This window comes from Calidris pugnax, unplaced genomic scaffold, assembly GCF_001431845.1.
Source record: "Calidris pugnax isolate Ruff unplaced genomic scaffold, ASM143184v1 scaffold212, whole genome shotgun sequence".
NCBI classification, from domain to species: Eukaryota; Metazoa; Chordata; class Aves; order Charadriiformes; family Scolopacidae; genus Calidris; species Calidris pugnax.
The window spans coordinates 403,910-426,730 of NW_015091012.1; the positions used below are offsets into that span (position 1 = coordinate 403,910).

Below are 22,821 nucleotides of genomic sequence, written 5' to 3' on the forward strand. Positions count from 1 at the left end.
GTCATATAGAGGTTCCCAAACTATGGTAGATGTATCCCTCATGGCACAAGCCACCTCGGCCTGGGGCTCCAACATCTCCCAGACATTGCCGCAGGGTGTAGGAAGATAAGCAGCAGATGTTGCTGCTGCCAGTGGTGGCACCCAAACAAAAATAGTCAGAAAATTCTGCTTTAGTAAATTGCTGGGCTCAAACTCACTGTGTCCCTGAGCTCCTCAGAAGGGTACGAAGAGTTTACCTCAGCACAGCAGCAAAAAAGCTGAGCGTAGCCCTCGCCACGAGCCCTGGGAAGGTCTCCTGGCCTCCTCAGTGGTGCTGCTGTTGGCACAGAGTGTTGACCTTTCTGTAGGAGAGGTCCCTCATGGTGCCATCACCCCTGAGCACCGCTCCACAATGGGGAACTCGTCCTGGCCACAGGTGCTTCCTCAGCCACAGGCCTGAGCTTTGCAGCAGATCTTGGAAGAAGGGAGGTCAGAAAGGAGATCTTTCCTCCCAGCTGAGCTCCCAAAAGCACCGAGCCACAGATTTATCTTCCTTTTTTGTCTTCTGCTTCCTGTAAATCTCATTTTCCTGGAAAAGCAGGCGCCCTCCCATGCAGCAGAGGGGTAGCTCCTCCCACCTCACCGAGCCTGGTTTATAACCTTGTGTTTAAAGGGATAATTTTGTACTTTGCATCTCCTCAGAGCGAGGAAAGGCAGAAGCCCAGGCCACCCACTCGCCGGATGGGACAGGGCAGGTTCTGGCAGGTGCTGGGATGGATGTTGTGTGTGCTGGGCTGGGCCCAGAGGTTGGGTGGATGGATGTGTCAAGAACAGATTGGCCAGAACGGGCCCATCTCACACCCAGGCAGTCAAATATTGCTTCCTTTTCTCAAAACGTGGTGGATCCCGAGGAAAATAAAAGCAAGAAACCCATAACATGTCAGTCTAGGGAATGGCCCCGCTGATGGCAGCAGACAGCGAGATAACTCCGTGTCACCTGAACACCTCTGACAGCACAACTTCACCTGCGTTTTTTTTCAGCAGCAAAACCAGCCTGAGACATCCTCTGCCCCACTGCTCATTCCTGCCTCACCATCCCACAGCCAGCAGCTTCACAGGCACATTAAGGCTTTCAAAATGAGTTCCCAACCCATTTAATTCCATATATAACCAGTCCACCCCACTGCTTAACTCAGCCCATGCCTAAACAGATGTCCCTTGTTGCAATTTCAGCCCCTTTTCCTTTATCATAGAATCACAGAATGGTTTGGGTTGGAAGGGATCTTAAAGACCGTTGAGTTCCCACCCCCTGCCCTGGGCAGGGACACCTCCCACCAGACCAGGTTGCTCCAAGCCCCATCCAGCCTGGCCTTGAACACCTCCACCTTTCTTCCTGAACGTTAAGTCACAAGGACTAGATTAGCTCTGTCCACCCTGGAACAATCTTCAACATCTGTGAAGGCTTCCACCACTCCCTTCCTCAGCCGTCCTTTCCTTACCCTAAGCAAACATGCTTAGGAGATGGAGACTGGTCAACACCTTCTCTGTACCAGTGGGCACCAGCTGCAGCCTAGAGCATCTCCTGGTGCCTTCCCTCCCATGTCACAGCAGCGTTGGTACCACACCTTCCAGCTTCACCTGCTGAGAACGTTTGGTGGAGCTCTGATACCCTACAGCAGCTGAAATGGAAAATATTCTGCATCCAGACAGACAAAGCTGTGGGGGTTTTGCAGAATTATGAGTTTGATGGTGGCTGCAGCGTGCTCCTTGGGGTCCATCAGGCTTCACAACACAATCCAGTATCTGCTGTCCTGGTGTATCACCAGCCACTGGATACCATGACTGGCACCAGCATTTATTCACAACGCTCCGACACCCCTGTTACAAACGTTTCTAAACGGCAAAGGTGAGGATATAAAAGCAGCAAAACTATTGACACTGAGATTAAATCAGGACAGCTCTCTTCCTCATCAAGTTGAAAAATCCCTCTCAGCCATTATCCTTCTTTTGGTGGCCATAAGAGCTTCCCCAGCTGCTCTCCCTTCCAAAATTTTCCCCTAGGTTACACCATGCTTGAAGCCTGCCCTGTTCCATCTTCACCCAGGAGCTGGGCTGGCCCTGCCTCTGAACTGACACTGGCATGGCATCGCTTTCTGAAGACATTAACATCTCCATCGTTTGCATTCAGGAGGCTGTAACAGTCCTAAAGAAAAAAAATATAAGAACAGGGTGACGGAGCCCTGGAACAGGCTGCCCAGGGAGGGTGTGGAGTCCCCTCCTTTGGAGATTTTCAAGACCCACCTGGATGCCGTCCTGAGTAACATGCTCTGACAAGCTCTGGGTGGTCCTGCTTTGGCAGGGGAGTTGGACTAGATGATCCTTATGGTCCCTTCCAACTCTAAAAATTCAGTGAAACATCTTGACCGGCTTCCATCCTACCTTCCCCTTCCAATCATGAGCGCACTTCAACATTCCAGTTGGAGGAGAAGTTACCTTCAACTCAAAGAGCACGGATTGAAGCAACCCCCTTCCCCAACCCCCAAAATAATGTGAAATAGTGCTCTCTGTCCACACCAGCGTTTAACTGCCCAGGAGCATTTGGTACAGAAAGGGTCAGGAACAGTGAATTTACTACTTCTGATGTTTTTATTGGTCACAAGCAACGTTGCAAAGCAGTTACACTGAATAATGCTGTCACAGTCATACCATGATGTGAGGTTGCTACAACACATTTTAAATTTCACACAGTGAAACTACTTTAGGAAAAAAAAAAATAAAAATCATGCTTGTAACAGATCAAGAAAATACATTTGGTTAAAAATTTAAAAAAAATGGTCCCAGGATTTCAACCCTCTGAAACGGAAGTTGATGGAAAAGCTTCCCCTGCCTTCAGCAGGCTTTGAATCCAGCCTCTGACGTCCCCTGACCGAGCCCCTCTGCTCAGCCACGGGCTCTTCCTTCCTCCAACATCCTTGTGCGTGACGTATTTTCTTCTTTTTAAATGAAGAGAACATAAATGTGTAGTTGACTATGCCAAACTCTATACACACCAGAGCCAACTCGGGCTCATCAGCTTTAGAGGGAGCGGGAGAATTCCCCAGGTGATAGCACGTGTACTGGAAAAGGAGGGAGTTCCTGCACTCCTGAGTGCCCGTCAGCAGCTGTGTGTGGCCCAAAAACTTCCAAGAAAGCTCCTTCAGAAGAGTTTCTTCAGAATTTGCATCTGGCAGCGCCTGCATTCAAGATGGGTAACTGGAATTCAGATCATGTACCCCTAAGAAAAGCTACGAAAGCCATCAGGATCTGGTCATTTGCTGCCAAAAGACAACTGTGTGTCATCTTCTGTAGCGATGAGAAGCTCCAGTAGAGAAGATCATCTTACCACCCTAAGGCCACAATCTGAGTGCAAAACTACCTTTTCTCGACAATAAGGTGATTTCAAAACCGCAGCTGACAAAAGTCATGCACCAAAGTGAGAAAGACATCTTTGTTTCCAGAAAAATTTCAGTTTTGAGCCACTTTTTTTGAGCCACTTCTATTTGAAGTAAGATAATGACTTCTGGGAGCTCGGAGATATTCCTCAATTAATTTCTTCTGATTTGCATGCAGGTGACAAATGTCCTGCTTTCTTTTTTTTTGAGGACGCAGAGCCAACAAGCAAATTGTGCATCAACTTCTCCTTGGGTGGCAGAGGCACCAGAGGGCAGCAACACACCGAGGCTTCCCAGCTACCAGGATTCCTTCAGCGGAGTGGGTTTTCCATCTTGGGGCAGTCCCAGTTCCCAGTGTCACTAACCTCAGCGTAGCTTCTTGTACCATAAAGCTGCATCCTTCTGTGACACCCAAAGCTCAGAACGTGACTCGTGCTTTGAGGAAAACCAGAGCGAGAGCTGCTGTTTATATCTCAACGGTCACCAAGAAGGCAGTTATTTCCCAGAACTGTATTTGCCAATTATCAGTATTTTTGAAGTAGAATATTGTTCATAACCCATGTTTTATAAACTTCTCCCTCTCCAGTGCGTAGAAAAGATAACATTTTTTTGTTCGTGTCTCAGACTTTGATGCTTAAACGCCGGTAGCATTTAATAATGGCCATGGTTCTACCACATTCAAGTGGGAATGACAGGAGCTGCCACCCTGTGTTTCGTACAGAGTCCATCAGGAGTCCCTGAGATACAAATATGGCACCCACCCTCCTCCTTACTGGCATTTTGGTCAAGAGTTCTCAACGAATGTTCCAGCTTATTAAAAAAAAAAAGTGTTTTCATTAATTAAAAACAGTCTATTTACAAATCAGATGCGAAATGGATAACAACGTTCCATAGGAAAAAAAAATCAGACCGTTTCAAAAGTTGGTAAATATGTTTTTAACTGTAAAATCTCAGTTATTGGCTGTTTTCTGTCTTGATAGAAGCTGAGTCCAGTGAGTAATTCTACGTCTCTGATCCGAGCTGTGTGAAACCTCATTCTCTCTTCAACCCACGTGGACTCAGACTTGCCATCCTGTTGGGAAAGAGGAGGGGAAAAGGTTTGTAAACTGTCTCTTTTTTTTTGTTTTTGACATAAATTTAACCAATTAGCAAAAGACATTTTGATGTTTTATAAGGACAGAAAGTAGTAATGGGATTATACATAATTATGAGCTTGGCTGAATTTAGTACTTGCTGTACTCCCTCAGGTAGGGAGAACTTGTAGCTGCACCAGTGGAAGTTGGTGATAACAAGGAATGGCAGATGAGATCCACCATCTATCCACAGTTTTTATCACTGTGATAAAAATATATATACCTGTGCCTGACTTGGGCAGTGACTGGTGTAATTCTTCTCTTCTAGGAGAGGTCTACACGCTTGTGCATTCCCACCACACTGCCAAGGTACCTGAACCAGAAGCAACCAACACTCTTTGGCAACACCTGTGTCTTATCCTTTTGGGTATGTGTTTGGCCTAGTGCTGACCTTTCTTCACGGATGGCTCATCTTCTCCTAGAAGCTCTTCATCCTTCTCAGCTGTCGACTGGATATTTGCCCTCCAGAAGTCTACGGACATGTCACATTGATGGTCTCTACCTCTCTCGCTCTAAGTTTTGCTCTTTGAACAGGGAAGTTCTATTTTCACCTTTGACTTTAACATAATTCTGTTCACTGAAATATCATCTTCTCTCTCAAGATGACTATGAAACACTGCCCAGTTTTTATAATCTCTACAGTCTTTAACTAGTTAATCACTGATATTGAAAGAAAACAAGCTCAAGCCTGACTTTCGGGTGTTAACTGAACAGACCACTTACTGCACAGCTTTCACTGTTGTCTTCTCTGTGAGGCACGATGAAAGACAAGGCATCTAGAGACCCTTCACACTCCAGAGGCGTTTCAGAAGTATTTTTACAACTGGTCAGCACAATGAAGAAGTGAGTTGGAACTGGAACTTCTGAATTACCGGGGCGTCTGAAACAAAAGATGTTTCTGTAAATCCACCAAATCGTACTTGCACGAGGAAGAAATGACAGCACTGAGCTGTGTTCTGGCACAGCAACTTTTGCAATCCACACGCTTAGCCCAAAGAAAGCTTAGACTTGCAAGGAAAATTCCAGATTACTGTTTTGCAAATCAAGTTTGGCTTGTAGGCTGGTCTAAATTTGGTGAGGTATAACAGCAAACTGCTTTATCATAAAAATGTGTAAGAATCCAGAGCAGCTGGAGAGTTAAGCCTGAGCCCAGAAAACCATAGAATCACAAAATGGTTTGGGTTGGAAGGGATCTTAAAGATCATCCAGTTCCAACCCCCTGCCCTGGGCAGGGACACCTCCCACCAGACCAGGTTGCTCCAAGCCCCATCCAGCCTGGCCTTGAACCCCTCCAGGGATGGGGCAGCCACAGCTTCTCTGGGTAGTCTGTTCCAGGCTCTCACCACCCTCACATCTGCCTGCTGGTTTGACCCAATTTAGCTAATTTCTGTAGAAGTGCTCACAACTTGGTAGTGGAACACTGCCAGCTCAGGAAGTGTCACCCATGACACCAGGGAGAAACCCCTGCCTCATCCCCTCTTGGAGGACAATATCATAAAATTTGAGGCTATGGGACTTTCTCCTGCATGCAACAGCTTCTCTCACACGTCACCTTCAGGTTTTAGGATGACATACTTTGAAGGTGCACTTTCTTTTTACACTTGTTGCTTATTTCATAGCTTTACACTTCTGTATGTGCTGAGGGCCACTTGACCCTCTCTGAACGGATATATCCTGCCAAGAGCCCATCTCTACAGGTTGATTTCCTTGTGGAGATGGTAATACTTTACAACCACTAATAGAGGAAAGAACCAAAGGATTAGAATGCGTAAGGTTCCCACCTTTTCACTTTTTCTGGGGTATCACAGAGCCCATCAGAGTCGTAATCAAACACAGGACCGCTGACTACGTTGACGCCGCTCCGGGCTGCAGCGTATTCGGGGAGCAGGTGTTGATGGAAGTAGCTCCATAACACTGAAACACAGCAATGGAAGGGGCAAACATGATCTCTGAGGTAGAAGCTGTTAATACAACTATATAAACAGACACAATAAACTATCACGTTGGCCTGGCTACCTTGTACACCCACACCTACGAGCTGGGAAGTATCTGACCGATACGGTGTTTTTAATTACAGTTAAGAGTTGACCACTGTTCCATTAGAAAACAGGACATCTCTCTTATCCAGAGGAAGTGCCATAGTTATGCTTCTTTTTCACCAGGAATATGCCATCTCAAACCATCTCATGTTCCCTCTTACCCAGGTCTTTGTACCTTCTCTACTAGAGACAGGATTATTTTCCCATTTCCTTAGTGATGGAAACACTAGATTCCTGCCTGGAAACTCATCTGAGTTTAGAAGACATTCCTAAACTGGAAATTAATTTAACTCATATAATTATATATGGTACCTGAGCTCTCTATAAGATATTCAGTACAGAATCCTGTTTAGGTAGGAAAGTGCAAACAAAAGTGTCAGACATGAAATGCAGACACTTAGAGTGCACTCTCATATAATGAGCCAGTTGATTAGAAATCGTAAGCTCACAATGGTGGACCCTTTTCACAAGAGCAATAATCCTACTTCAAGGAACTTTTCCTCAAGGTAAGAAGCCCAGAGTCAGGGGAGGTTTTATTTCACAGAGGCAGCTGAACCAGGGATCACTCGCATGGTTTGGAAGCGAGCAAAAAATCCTCCTTATATATTCAACTGTGCACACAAAATATGCATAAACATAAAATACCTTTAAATGCAGGATACATTGGCACAACGTTGCTGGTAAGCAAGGCATCATAATGAGGCTTCTTTGCATCTGTCATAATATCTTAAAGGAAAAAAAAAAAGGCAATTCATTACTTGGATTTGTTCCTTTCAACTTGCCTTTTCATGCTTTTAAAGATTGGTGTAATAACTTTAAGGTGGAGCTGACCTAACTTGACTTTCCAAAGCTGATGTGGGACGAAGTGCTAACTTCAGTCTGTGCTGCATCCCATCCAAAATAAATAATCTCAGCAGCAGCAGCAATTGCATTTGTTAGATATACAGTGGACAGATTTCTGAGATATTTAAAAAATATCAGAACATGTGTTTGAATTGTGGGGAATGGAATAAAATTCACTTCACAAGTGTCAAACCAACCTGTTCTGACTGCAGAATCTGGGCATAGAAATAGGAGCTCTATTGGAAGTTGGCAAATTACACTTGATGTGGATGTTTAAGCAACCTACTACTCAGTACTTTACACAGTACTGAGTAAAACACTTCCAAATCAGGCCAGCAACAGTTCACAAACAATTTAACCACTTGTAAATAGCTAAATATTTTGCAATGTTTGAGAATCAGAACTACATTCTTCAGACCAACACTGAGCTGCTCTCCTAAGGACCATGTGTGGCATACACACAGAGTGTATTTCAAATAGAAAATTAACTTATTGAGGCAGATTTTTACTTGATGAAACACCCTTAAATTTTACTTGGGATAGTTCCAACTAACACCTGTTATAGAAGTGAATTTACAATTTACCAGCTTGCCAGATTCAACTCAAGGTTTACACATTACTTCCAGTTTCTTCTGTGAGACACCACTTTGGAAACCTGACGAGTTCCAAAGCTCTGAGGAAGCACTCAGTGACCTCGGACAACCCACCACCTGCTGAAGTGCTTAAAATGTTTTTCTCTTTCTCATGTGAACTCCAACAATTCAGCAACTGCTGATTTGTACTCTGATTAGTTATCAGGAACATCTGTACAGGAATACGCCTAGCACATTATGAATTATTTCAATCAGAGATGCTGCACGACGAAGGCAACGTACTCACTTGGAGGAGAGAGGAACCCGTAGGTCAGGCGAGGGTGGTTGTTGTAAAACAAACACGTCTGGTTATGATTAACAGGAATACGAGCATCCTTGTGTAAGCAGCTGGAGACATCTTCCGTAGCAGAAACCCATTTGTCCTGTTGAGCAAGATGAAAATATCATTGGTAAAACTGACAGCTGACTTCCAGTAATTCTCTCAGTGTGACCGACTGCAGAACTCTAAATGTTTTGCTGCCTTTAAGGGTGTGGAGGGATTTAACGAAGACACAATAATTATTTCTCTTTTGGCAGTGGAAAACAAGCCCTCCTGTTCGTTTCAGAAATTTTGGAAGTGAAGTGAACAGAACTGCAGTGTTTTGGTTGAGTTGAGAATAACATCGTCCAACAGAGAACCTAGAGGTGCCCGTTACCCTGATCTACCGTGAAGGTACTTGTCCATTCAGGCTAGGAAATCAGGGGCAGCCAGAGGTGGCATTAGGATCTCACTCCACTGGGCCACGTGTTACAATAACTGGTTGCCTCATGCCACTAACCTCAAAATATTTCGGATCAAGCAAACCTTGTCAGGATGCTGCTGGCTTTCATAGAATCATAGAATTGCCCAGACCTCCAAAGGCCATCTAGTCCGACCCCCCCGCAGTCAGCAGGGACACCCCCAACTAGACCAGGTTGCCCAGGGCCTCGTCGAGCCTCGCCTTGAATATCTCCAGGGATGGGGCCTCAACCACCTCCCTGGGCAACCTGTTCCAGTGCTCCACCACCCTCACAGTGAAGAACCCTCTCCTCATCTCCAATCTAAATCTGTTCCCCTCCAGCTTGAAGCCATTGCCCCTCGTCCTGTCACTGCAGGCCTTTCTAAACAGGTTCTCCCCAGCCTTCCTGTAGCTCCCTTCAGGTACTGGAAGGCTGCTATTAGGTCTCCCCGGAGCCTCCTCTTCTCCAGGCTGAACAACCCCAGCTCCCTCAGCCTGTCCTCGGAGCAGAGGTGCTCCATCCCCCTGATCATCCTTGTGGCCCTCCTCTGGACCCTCTCCATCAGGTCCATGTCCTTCTTATATTGAGGGCTCCAGACCTGACACAATACTCCGGGTGAGGTCTCACCAGAGCAGAGTAAAGTGGCAGAATCCCCTCTCTGGACCTGCTGGCAACGCATCTTTTGATGCAGCCCAGGATGCAATTGGCCTTCTGGGCTGAAAGTGCCTACTGTCTGCTCATGTCCAGCTTCTCATCCACCAGCACCCCCAAGTCCCTTTCCTCAGGGCTGCTTTCCAATCCCTCCCCCCCTAGTTTGTATTGGTGGTGAGGATTGTTCCGGCCCAGGTGCAGAACCTTGCATTTGCTCTTGTTGAACCTCATGAGGTTCACCTGGGCCCACCTCTCCAGCCTGTCCTGGGCTGCCAGTGCACGATGCCAGCTCGTGATGAACCGGCAGAGTTCCCTGGGGGATAATAGCAGCAGCACTCAGGAATAACCATCATTCAAAGCTTTTTACATCTCAAGGTTGCTACTAACCTTTCTTCCTGTACTTACATCTCTGTTAACGGTGTATGAACTCCAGAGAGACATCCTGTAGTCCTTGCTGTACCCGCTCACGTAGCGGCGATGGTAGAGGAGGCAGTAATTGTGTCTCTTCTGCAGAACCCTGGGCCGTCCGTAGGGCAAAGTGAGCTCCTCTGTCTTCTGAACTGCAGCAGAGATAGTGCTCGTTACATCTCAACCAATACTGGTTGTTAAGAACCTTCCTCTTTTATACAATCTACAGTTGCCCCAGTTTCCAATTGCCAAACAAAGTCGTCAAAGTAATGGAACAAAAAATTTCATTGTTATATCAAAGGTATAGTTTCTACACTAAGGCAATAAATTATATGTCAAAGCCAGTATAGAGCAATCATTTATACTTACACAAATTAAGTTTGCAGTTAAAACAAAACATTTTGCCATTTAAAAACAGGAGATGAATCTAAGTTGCAAAGTTAAAGTCTTCGTTGACTTTGTGTTTCAATTTAAATATATAACATGGAACCTGTGTCTATGCAACATTTAGATGGAACTGTAACCAGTTGTGGTGATTTCAAATCTGCTGAGGGGACTATTTTAGTAGAAACCACAAAGTCATACGTACAAGTGACATTTAAAGGACTAAAAAAAAATATAAGAGATCTAAAAAAAGTGATACAGTGAAGTTGGATTTTCAGATGTGTGAGGACTCGCTCTATAATGAGAGTGAGTCACAAAACCTTCCTTCTCCCTCTCTCTCATGGACCACAGCTCTTTGGATAAAGTTTGTGCAGAAAAGATATCTCCAGAAGTTTTATGTATGATACTGCACAGGGCGTTGGCAGACCCTTCCCTAAGGCATTGCTGATTTATTGGCCAACAACTGCATCCAATGGAAGCACGAAGCTTTTCCTTTAAAATTGTGTCAAAAAGAAGTTTTGTGGGATCAACAGAGGGCAAGTCATTAGACAAAAGCTGAAAAGCAAAGCAGAGTTAGCATGAAAGTCCCTTTAGAGTCAATACCATTTATCTTCAAGAAAAAAACCAAAGAAGTAACAAAACAGAGTCGTAAGAAGCACATGCTTTTGCAATCATCTGCTGCAGTCAAATGTCAGCAGCAAGTTTCAGTTTTTAACCCCTAAGGCAGACTTTAATTTCATCAAAACTTTGAATACTTAAATTTTTGCCGACTGGAAACAAAGAAAAATAAGGTTTTCAAGTTTTGAGTTCTCTGATGTAAAATTAAAACTGAGGAGAACTTGCACATCGTGGAAATACTTTAAAATGACAAAAAATATTACTTTGCTATTGAAAATGCAAGTATTTTCAATCATTACATGACCAGAATTATAAAGAAGCCATCAAAGTATATTCTCCATTAAATAGGTCACTGTCATCCACAAATCATGCAAAGCCACAATCCCAAGGCAACTGTTTTAAACAGGGAAAGAAATTGAGCAATGAATGCTGTGGGTTTTTTCCACAGTAGTTCCACAACACACAAAAAATGTCAAGATTATGACATTTATTTCTCCACCCATGTGGGAAAAGGCAAACAATTAATTATTTTTTTTTAATCAAACTAAAAAAATGCCATTAGTGTTTTGTTGTTCTTAGGACTGTCGAGGGATGACAATCAATGAGAGAAAATGCAAACTGATTAAATAGTCTTAAGGAGCATTTGGACTGGTTATTAGAATTCTTTCATCTGTGATATTAGTCAGATATAAAAAGCATTAAGTGCTTAATTCATACAACTTCTAAGGAAATTGCTGCTATTAAGACCAGAGCTAAGCTTCTAAAAAGATGCCCCGTCATTAGGGGAAAAGATTCAAGAAGGCTTTATCTGCACTTTGTGCCAGGACAAACTACACAAACCAACAGAAGCCTTAAATTAGCCCTGAATGAGCAGCAAATCCTGGATCCTGCCTGTAACTGGCACTTAAGCCCAGTTCTTAATAGTGAGCTACAGTGGGGTGTTGCCAAATAGAGTTTATTTGCATAAGAAACAAGGTTTCATGAACACACACACGAGGCAAGGTCTCTATCAGCCCATTTTTCTTTTTGACAGCGCAATCACCTTGATTTCATCTTTTAAGGTACTAGCACCAAGGGCTACCTTTCATTTTGACTTATGGCTTTCATGATTTACTTATCATCTTACCTTCTTCATGCTCAAAATAGTTTATTTTGTTTTACGAGTCATGGGCACATCTATAGCCTTGCCAACTGCAGCTCAAACATGGCATGTGTATGTCCAAAAAATCCAAAAGGAAATAAAGCATATGGAAAACAAGCAAAAGCCTAAGACCACGTAACAACTTGACCACAGAAAATACCTCTCATGCTTCATTGAGGTTGCCACCATTAGCAAGTCATTATGTGCAGGGATTTCTTATCAGATACTTCCCCATGCACCACTTTTACTTCCCATTTTGGAAGTAATAGCACTGGAATTTTAGCACTGAAGTAATGGAATTCCCATTATTTCAGTGCTAGAAAATTCAAAAATATCAGGTAATACATGTGTCATAAAGATGTATTATGTATGTATGTATTACCTGTGTCTTTATGTATTTATGTTGTCACATAAATATACGTGTGTCTACATAAAGACGTGTATAAGGACGCACATTTATTTAAGAACCAATAGTTCAGTAGGACTGTTTTTGAAAAACCCCAGAACTATAATCCCAGAGAGTATTTCAAAGAAAAAAAGAGGATTTTCACCATTTTATATTTTCCAATAATTCTTACATTTCTGTTATAATTTTATATTACTATCTGAAGTTCTTACCTTCTGCTTCGGTGAGATTTAAACGCTGATGAAAATCCTTTATTGGCAAGCCCTATAAATAGAAAGAAGCTTTGTGGGATCAGCAGAGGGTAAGTCATTAGACAAAAGCTGAAAAGCAAAGCAGAGTTAGCATGAAAGTCCCTTTAGAGTCAATACCATTTATCTTCAAGGAAAAAACCAAAGTAGTAACAAAACAGAGTCGTAAGAAGCACATGCTTTTGCAATCATCTGCTGCAGTCAAATGTCAGCAGCAAGTTTCAGTTTTTAACCCCTAAGGCAGACTTTAATTTCATCAAAACTTTGAATACTTAAATTTTTGCCGACTGGAAACAAAGAAAAATAAGGTTTTCAAGTTTTGAGTTCTCTGATGTAAAATTAAAACTGAGGAGAACTTGCACATCGTGGAAATACTTTAAAATGACAAAAAATATTACTTTGCTATTGAAAATGCAAGTATTTTCAATCATTACATGACCAGAATTATAAAGAAGCCATCAAAGTATATTCTCCATTAAATAGGTCACTGTCATCCACAAATCATGCAAAGCCACAATCCCAAGGCAACTGTTTTAAACAGGGAAAGAAATTGAGCAATGAATGCTGTGGGTTTTTTCCACAGTAGTTCCACAACACACAAAAAATGTCAAGATTATGACATTTATTTCTCCACCCATGTGGGAAAAGGCAAACAATTAATTATTTTTTTTTAATCAAACTAAAAAAATGCCATTAGTGTTTTGTTGTTCTTAGGACTGTCGAGGGATGACAATCAATGAGAGAAAATGCAAACTGATTAAATAGTCTTAAGGAGCATCTGGGCTGGTTATTAGAATTCTTTCATCTGTGATATTAGTCAGATATAAAAAGCATTAAGTGCTTAATTCGTACAACTTCTAAGGAAATTGCTGCTATTAAGACCAGAGCTAAGCTTCTAAAAAGATGCCCCGTCATTAGGGGAAAAGATTCAAGAAGGCTTTATCTGCACTTTGTGCCAGGACAAACTACACAAACCAACAGAAGCCTTAAATTAGCCCTGAATGAGCAGCAAATCCTGGATCCTGCCTGTAACTGGCACTTAAGCCCAGTTCTTAATAGTGAGCTACAGTGGGGTGTTGCCAAATAGAGTTTATTTGCATAAGAAACAAGGTTTCATGAACACACACACGAGGCAAGGTCTCTATCAGCCCATTTTTCTTTTTGACAGCGCAATCACCTTGATTTCATCTTTTAAGGTACTAGCACCAAGGGCTACCTTTCATTTTGACTTATGGCTTTCATGATTTACTTATCATCTTACCTTCTTCATGCTCAAAATAGTTTATTTTGTTTTACGAGTCATGGGCACATCTATAGCCTTGCCAACTGCAGCTCAAACATGGCATGTGTATGTCCAAAAAATCCAAAAGGAAATAAAGCATATGGAAAACAAGCAAAAGCCTAAGACCACGTAACAACTTGACCACAGAAAATACCTCTCATGCTTCATTGAGGTTGCCACCATTAGCAAGTCATTATGTGCAGGGATTTCTTATCAGATACTTCCCCATGCACCACTTTTACTTCCCATTTTGGAAGTAATAGCACTGGAATTTTAGCACTGAAGTAATGGAATTCCCATTATTTCAGTGCTAGAAAATTCAAAAATATCAGGTAATACATGTGTCATAAAGATGTATTATGTATGTATGTATTACCTGTGTCTTTATGTATTTATGTTGTCACATAAATATACGTGTGTCTACATAAAGACGTGTATAAGGACGCACATTTATTTAAGAACCAATAGTTCAGTAGGACTGTTTTTGAAAAACCCCAGAACTATAATCCCAGAGAGTATTTCAAAGAAAAAAAGAGGATTTTCACCATTTTATATTTTCAATAATTCTTATATTTCTATTATAATTTTATATTACTATTTGAAGTTCTTACCTTCTGCTTCGGTGAGATTTAAACGCTGATGAAAATCCTTTATTGGCAAGCCCTATAAATACAAAGCAAAACCAGTCAGATTCAACTAAGTCTTCTACAAAGCATATTATGGGCTACCACTGCACTTTAAGTACCAAGTGTAACATCTGCCTAAGAAGTTACCCCTGTACAGAACTCACTGGTATCTACTACTGGTATCTACTACTGGAGAGAGGCTGTGGAGAATTTGCAAAAACAAACTGGCTTTGCCACAAGAAGATCTACAGCCTTGAAAACCACACCTCATACACACAACATTCACAGGAGGGGAATTTCAACATAATTAAGCAAAGAGAGGAAGAACCAAATGATTTCCCCATCTGTGGCATCTCCCAGGCTCTTTGGAGCTGAACATGACTCTACATTTTTGCAGTTTGCTTACGAATATACAGATCCAGGGTAGTTCACACTAACCCCAGGCAAGATTTGGTTTTGAAACCAAGAGGAGGGGACTGCAAAAAATAAAGATAAGTACTGGAGAATGCAGTGACTCCACAGCTTTATCCGTTTCAGTGCTTACCCCTGTCCTGCAGGAGCAGCCCAGGCTCAGGGAAAAGGCCCTCTGTCCCACCACGGGGCATTCGGAAGGATGGCTGGTTTCTTTGGGGTGGTGGGGGGTGTAAACAGGGTTCCTCAAAAGGTGGTTTAGGCGCCCGTGAGTTCCGTTGTTTGGGGCTGGCTTCAAATTGAGCAAATCTACAGGAAGAATTCAAATGATATTGAAAACAGGATGAGAAAGACCGTAATACGCTGCTCGGATTGTAAATACAGTTATGGGTGAGTCAATAAAGCTGCACTGCTTGCTGCTCATAACTGCCAAAAGGGAAAGCAACTTTTTAAACAAAGCACATGTGCACTTTTCTAGGGCTCAGGATGGAATTTTCTGCTTGAAAAAGAGAGACAGAACAAGCACAAAGAATGACAGAGGCTCACATCTGAGGGGAAGTGAACTTGCAGCACCCACACCTGTAGTGGGGGACAGAACAGGAATCTCCAACACATGAAGGTAGTGTCTACGTAACACTGAAGTGCTGGGGAATAAGTTTGGGGGATATTAGTTTGGGGGTATATTAGAGTTTTGGGGTTTTTTTTCCTCTTTTTAAATTACCTGAAAACTAAATAAGCTTCAGTTAATAAGTGTTGTTAAAGGGAAAAGCCATAAAAGAACCCAGATAGAACATTGATTTCTGTTTGTCACTTAGGCCTAAAATGTTAAGCTTCCAAATTCTCAAAGTGGTCTAACCACAAAAACATCTCTACCCCACAAACACCTAAATAGCTCAAATGACTAAAGGCTGCCTGCCACCAGTGCTCAGAGGCACTTCAGACACCTTCAAAATACTGAATACATCATGCTTAATCCTTGCCAGCATTCATAGATTTGTCGTTCCTCCACTTAACTCATACTCAGTCTATGAAATAAGACCCTGGAGGTGTTCAAGGCCAGGCTGGATGGGGCTTGGAGCAACCTGGTCTGGTGGGAGGTGTCCCTGCCCAGGGCAGGGGGTTGGAACTGGATGATCTTTAAGGTCCCTTCCAACCCAAACCATTCCATGATTCTGTGTTTTCAAAACTGAGCAGGTGATGAGACACACTTGACTCCAAAAGCTTGGTGTCTGGATCACTCACCTAGAGCACCAGAGATAGAACTGAGCATCCCTTCCTATGTGGGGAACTGAACACTTTTCTCCCTGTGTTCTGTCGCTCAGATATTTTAATGTCATCCCTTCCAGATGAAGCTGCTTTGCTTTGGAAAGAAGAATTAAAAAACCCCTCTAATCTCAGCAGTCCCTGCTCTAATGAATACACCATACAAAGCAGTGAAAAACCAAATCAGAACCAGTCCCGGAACTCAGGTCTCCACTTCAAGAGCTAAATTCCATCGCTATGTTCCCATTATTTCAAGTGGAGTATCCAGGAATTCACAATGTCCTGGAAAGAGGATTTTCACCATTTTATATTTTCAATAATTCTTATATTTCTATTATAATTTTATATTACTATTTGAAGTTCTTACCTTCTGCTTCGGTGAGATTTAAACGCTGATGAAAATCCTTTATTGGCAAGCCCTATAAATACAAAGCAAAACCAGTCAGATTCATCTAAGTCTTCTACAAAGCATATTATGGGCTACCACTGCACTTTAAGTACCAAGTGTAACATCTGCCTAAGAAGTTACCCCTGTACAGAACTCACTGGTATCTACTACTGGTATCTACTACTGGAGAGAGGCTGTGGAGAATTTGCAAAAACAAACTGGCTTTGCCACAAGAAGATCTACAGCCTTGAAAACCACACCTCATACACACAACATTCACAGGAGGGGAATTTCAACATAATTAAGCAAAGAGAGGAAGAACCAAATGATTTCCCCATCTGTGGCATCTCCCAGGCTCTTTGGAGCTGAACATGACTCTACATTTCTGCAGTTTGCTTACGAATATACAGATCCAGGGTAGTTCACACTAACCCCAGGCAAGATTTGGTTTTGAAACCAAGAGGAGGGGACTGCAAAAAATAAAGATAAGTACTGGAGAATGCAGTGACTCCACAGCTTTATCCGTTTCAGTGCTTACCCCTGTCCTGCAGGAGCAGCCCAGGCTCAGGGAAAAGGCCCTCTGTCCCACCACGGGGCATTCGGAAGGATGGCTGGTTTCTTTGGGGTGGTGGGGGGTGTAAACAGGGTTCCTCAAAAGGTGGTTTAGGCGCCCGTGAGTTCCGTTGTTTGGGGCTGGCTTCAAATTGAGCAAATCTACAGGAAGAATTCAAATGATATTGAAAACAGGATGAGAAAGACCGTAATACGCTGCTCGGATTGTAAATACAGTTATGGGTGAGTCAATAAAGCTGCACTGCTTGCTGCTCATAACTGCCAAAAGGGAAAGCAACTTTTTAAACAAAGCACATGTGCACTTTTCTAGGGCTCAGGATGGAATTTTCTGCTTGAAAAAGAGAGACAGAACAAGCACAAAGAATGACAGAGGCTCACATCTGAGGGGAAGTGAACTTGCAGCACCCACACCTGTAGTGGGGGACAGAACAGGAATCTCCAACACATGAAGGTAGTGTCTACGTAACACTGAAGTGCTGGGGAATAAGTTTGGGGGATATTAGTTTGGGGGTATATTAGAGTTTTGGGGTTTTTTTTCCTCTTTTTAAATTACCTGAAAACTAAATAAGCTTCAGTTAATAAGTGTTGTTAAAGGGAAATAAGTTTGGGGGATATTAGTTTGGGGGTATATTAGAGTTTTGGGGTTTTTTTTCCTCTTTTTAAATTACCTGAAAACTAAATAAGCTTCAGTTAATAAGCGTCATTAAAGAGAAAAGCCATAAAAGAACCCAGATAGAACATTGATTTCTGTTTGTCACTTAGGCCTTAAAATGTCAAGCTTCCAAATTCTCAAAGTGGTCTAACCACAAAAACATCTCTACCCCACAAACACCTAAATAGCTCAAATGACTAAAGGCTGCCTGCCACCAGTGCTCAGAGGCACTTCAGACACCTTCAAAATACTGAATACATCATGCTTAATCCTTGCCAGCATTCATAGATTTGTCGTTCCTCCACTTAACTCATACTCAGTCTATGAAATAAGACCCTGGAGGTGTTCAAGGCCAGGCTGGATGGGGCTTGGAGCAACCTGGTCTGGTGGGAGGTGTCCCTGCCCAGGGCAGGGGGTTGGAACTGGATGATCTTTAAGGTCCCTTCCAACCCAAACCATTCCATGATTCTGTGTTTTCAAAACTGAGCAGGTGATGAGACACACTTGACTCCAAAAGCTTGGTGTCTGGATCACTCACCTAGAGCACCAGAGATAGAACTGAACTTCCCTTCCTATGTGGGGAACTGAACACTTTTCTCCCTGTGTTCTGTCGCTCAGATATTTTAATGTCATCCCTTCCAGATGAAGCTGCTTTGCTTTGGAAAGAAGAATTAAAAAAAAAAGTGAACATGTAAGAATAATTTGTAGTAGTAGTAAAAGAGTATTAGGAAACCTGGGTTTGTCTCATTTATGAAATCGCTTGCTCTTCTCTGCTGTTGAAGAAGTTACATGTTCTGTCGCTCAGATATTTTAATGTCATCCCTTCCAGATGAAGCTGCTTTGCTTTGGAAAGAAGAATTAAAAAACCCCTCTAATCTCAGCAGTCCCTGCTCTATAAAAAAAGTGAACGTGTAAGAATAATTTGAAGTAGTAGTAAATATTAGGAAATCTGGTTTTGTCTCATTTATGAAATCCCTTGCTCTTCTCTGCTGTTGAAGAAGTTACAACAAATCAGAACCAGTCCCAGAACTCAGGTCCCCACTTCAAGAGCTAAATTCCATCACTATGTTCCCATTATTTCAAGTGGACTATCCAGGAATTCACAACGTCCTGGAAATCCCCAAGTCTGGAGATCGGAATGACTTGGAAAACATGAGTTGAAAATCCCCAATTCAGACGAGACAGTCAGTTGTATCTATCTGGTGCTCATGCTTCAAGTGCTGAGATACTGGACACATGGGAGACAGAATCTTCCCCAGCAAGAAGGCACAGTCGGGCACCTCTAAGAGAAATGCCAGATGACAACTGAAAGAAGATGCCTTCCTGGAGTCCAAGGGCAAGGAGAAGCTTGAGTAAGTCATCTCACTTCATTTTGTACCTGAAAGTTCTTCTAGGTCTCTCAAGACCATGCTGGGTGGGGCTTTGAGCAACCTGGTGGGAGATGTCCCTGCCCATGGCAGGGGGTTGGAACTCAATGATCTTTAAGGTCCCTTCCAACTCAAACCATTCTATGATTCTATACCTGAGGGATTAATCTGATGAAGCCTCTAGCTCAATATGAGAGAGGTATCCCTTCTTCTTGATGGTGAAGAGATGACAAAGTAGTCAATTTTAGTAATGGGGAGTCAAAGCTCCAGCTGTGGAACAACCAGAGGAACACACAGAGTGACCAGTGGGAGAGACACAGGGGTAGATCCTGAACAGCTATCAGTCATTTAGAAGCTGGACCTTTCTCAGAAAAACAATCAGCTTTTTATTTGTGAAAATCAGCAGCGAGCCTTTAGGACAAATTTCTGAAGGACACTTAAAAATCTGTTATTAGAAAAATTGCAATTCCCAAAAGATACTGTATTTTACTGAAAAAAGATAAGCCCACCAATCACACTTACCACACATTAAATTATATACTTCAATGTTTTCAAATGGATCCACTTGAGTACGAAACTTGAATCCTGGTCCAAAGCCAATAAAGATAGCCTGGGATTTACAGGGAAAAACAAAGTGGGACTCTGTTTAAGACAAGTTGAAATGGGAAAACATCTCCATGCTCAGAGGGCATTTTCTTTCAGGAACTTAATCTTTACCAATATAGTAGGGATCAATTCAAAAGTGTGTTTTTCTTTAAAAAAAGTGAACGTGTAAGAATAATTTGAAGTAGTAGTAAATATTAGGAAATCTGGTTTTGTCTCATTTATGAAATCCCTTGCTCTTCTCTGCTGTTGAAGAAGTTACATTCATTTTCTTAGATACTTTAAGAGATTTAATGGAAACGTTGAGCCAAAATAACCATCACATTTCATGCCCTGTAAACAATTGGGAAGCTTTTAACTTCAGGCTATAAAAACATCTGTTGGTAGCAATGTTTTAAATGGTTCAAGCAATGGCAAGACCTTGGGCTTCTGCGTCTGGTCCGCAGCTGCTCTTCTTGCACCACTTCCTGAGCTCTCCTGGCACAAGCTGTTGTGCAGCCAGAGAGTGAACCTGATCCAGGAACGCAGCCAGCTCAAAAGAACTTCTAAATTCTTTTATTATTTTTTTTTTTCCTGCTGGCTCTTTTCCTTCTGGTTCAGTTCCCCGACCTACTTAACGCCGCAGCCACGCAAAGCCGGCCCCAGCAGAGAGCGAGAACAAGGAGGCAACAGCAGCAAATGCTCCAACTCAACTGCTGCCCAAAAGGTTGTTTTTAAACTTACCCCCCAAAGTGTTCAGCTTTTGGTTTGTTTGTTGTTTTTTTTTTTAATGAAGTGGGACATATTGCACCCATCTAGGGTATCAAGATACCGAACGAGCGACGGATGTGTTCCGCTCTATAGCATCTTCCTGGGTAAGATCTCAAAGCTCTTTCCAAACAATGCAATTATCTCAGATTTTGTAGCTGTGTGGCAAAAATAGAGGCTAAAAACTCGACCCTAACATCTTTTTTTTTTTAAAATTAAGTCATTCTGCAACATTTGATACTAAAATCTGTAATGACTTACTCAACAAGCCTCATTTGAACCAGATGAGGCAGGAACATGCTACCTCCTTTCTGTTGGATGAGGTAATCACAGAGTATGAAATTTATGCTGCTATAATGTTAGCCACAAAAAGATAAATTATATCTGGTTTAAGACCAATTATGGATGCTATGAACAGGCAAAGTCGGGCAAAAAGTTTGAAAAGAGTCAACCTACTGAAAAAAATTCATACAGTCAAAGTGTAGCAGAGAGAAACTACACGGACTACGTAGGTCTTTTCATAAAACTTGTTTCCATTAATTTTTTGATTACAGGGATCTCTCCTTATAGATGTGTCTACACATATTCGCTGTAATAGTACCAAGAACCTCACAACTGTTAGTGGATTTTATCCTGAAAACAGTTTTTTGGAATGAAAACTACTGGTTTTCATTTTATTGATAGTGGAAACTACAGCAGAAGATAGGTTTTAGTGACCTCCTCAAATTAGATGGAGCAGAGCTGACTAAGGATCTGATTTCCTGTTTCCCTGAGACCCTTTCCAATTCTCATGAAAGAGAAGAATTTAATTACTCTCTTTTAAACTTAAGAATGACATCCATAAAGAAGCATCACAAATTCAGTGGAAGGTCCCCGAGGCGGTTGAGGGGCTGAAGGCCTTGCTTCAGGGGACAGGGAGGGACAGGGCTTGCTCAGCATGGAGAAGAGGCTGCTTCAGGTGGACCTGACAGAGGCTCCACGGTACCTACAATGAGGTCATCAAGGAGACCAAGCCATTCAGTGCTACACAGTAGGAGGCAGAGAGACAACAGGCATAAATTGAAAGAGGAAAGGCTGTGTCTGGCTGTAATTAAACACATTTACACCAGGAGGACAGGCAGGCAGGGGAATGGGTTGGTTAGAACTTGTGGAGCCTCCGCCCTTGGCATCTTTCAACTGCATAAAGCCCTGTGTAACCTGTCCTGATCTCACAACTGACTCCGTTATGAGTTGGAGGTGCATCTAGAGACCTTCCAAGGTGCCTTATGATCTGAATTCTCTCAAGATCTACAATTATTGTATTTGAGGATTTGATGACCCAAGTTTTCTCTTTTCCTGCTTTTAATGTTACAACAAAACACCTTGGCACAACTTTATACTCTTACCAGCACAGTGAAATCTCTGGGGTAAGTCCTGTTGGGTTTTTGCCCAACTCTTAAAACAACAGAATCCCACCTGCAGGGATTACCCAGCACACCTACAGCAATCCCAACAATCCTACAAATACTCATTTTCTTTAAATGCAGATGGAATAGTGTCATAGAACTTAAAAAAAACCACATCAACATCCAGCAAACACGACATTCAAAATATAGAAGGAGTTAAAACTAAAAACTAGCCCAAGTTTAAGTCTCACCTGCATACTGGGGAAGCGATTGTCCGAGCCATGGAATCCACCTGTGCAGCTTTTAATCTCAAGCGGTTTCCTGTGAAAAATATATATAAACTCACTCTTTACAAATCATAGCAGTATAAAATACATTCGGGGATGCATTGTTTACTTGTCTATTTAAAGTTTCTCAGAGGCTTGTCCACAGGAAATAGAAAGTCTTTAAGCTTTGGAAGGGATTTGCCTTTAACATTCATTTTCTTAGATACTTTAAGAGATTTAATGGAAACGTTGAGCCAAAATAACCATCACATTTCATGCCCTGTAAACAATTGGGAAGCTTTTAACTTCAGGCTATAAAAACATCTGTTGGTAGCAATGTTTTAAATGGTTCAAGCAATGGCAAGACCTTGGGCTTCTGCGTCTGGTCCGCAGCTGCTCTTCTTGCACCACTTCCTGAGCTCTCCTGGCACAAGCTGTTGTGCAGCCAGAGAGTGAACCTGATCCAGGAACGCAGCCAGCTCAAAAGAACTTCTAAATTCTTTTTTTTTATTTTTTTTTTTTCCTGCTGGCTCTTTTCCTTCTGGTTCAGTTCCCCGACCTACTTAACGCCGCAGCCACGCAAAGCCGGCCCCAGCAGAGAGCGAGAACAGGGAGGCAACAGCAG

At 42.5% G+C, this 22,821-nt stretch overlaps 1 protein-coding gene across 3 annotated transcripts in view; it reads right to left on the bottom strand.

Moving 5' to 3' along the window:
- Window positions 1-2,606: 2,606 nt before the first annotated feature.
- ENPP1 (ectonucleotide pyrophosphatase/phosphodiesterase 1) overlaps window positions 2,607-22,821 on the bottom strand; it is a 56,990-nt gene continuing 36,775 nt past the window's right edge. For 2 of the 3 annotated variants that reach the window (XM_014955648.1, XM_014955650.1), the window contains 9 exons: window positions 19,718-19,805; window positions 17,142-17,317; window positions 16,583-16,634; window positions 9,834-9,988; window positions 8,305-8,440; window positions 7,228-7,308; window positions 6,325-6,457; window positions 5,267-5,423; window positions 2,607-4,482 (listed from right to left, as the gene is read on the bottom strand). In XM_014955648.1, the coding sequence (XP_014811134.1) occupies window positions 4,315-4,482; window positions 5,267-5,423; window positions 6,325-6,457; window positions 7,228-7,308; window positions 8,305-8,440; window positions 9,834-9,988; window positions 16,583-16,634; window positions 17,142-17,317; window positions 19,718-19,805 (1,146 nt within the window). In that variant the 3' untranslated portion in view covers window positions 2,607-4,314. Of the gene's footprint in view, window positions 4,483-5,266; window positions 5,424-6,324; window positions 6,458-7,227; window positions 7,309-8,304; window positions 8,441-9,833; window positions 9,989-12,597; window positions 12,650-16,582; window positions 16,635-17,141; window positions 17,318-19,717; window positions 19,806-22,821 lie in introns of all 3 variants that reach the window. The other variant, XM_014955649.1, reaches the window with a different exon arrangement.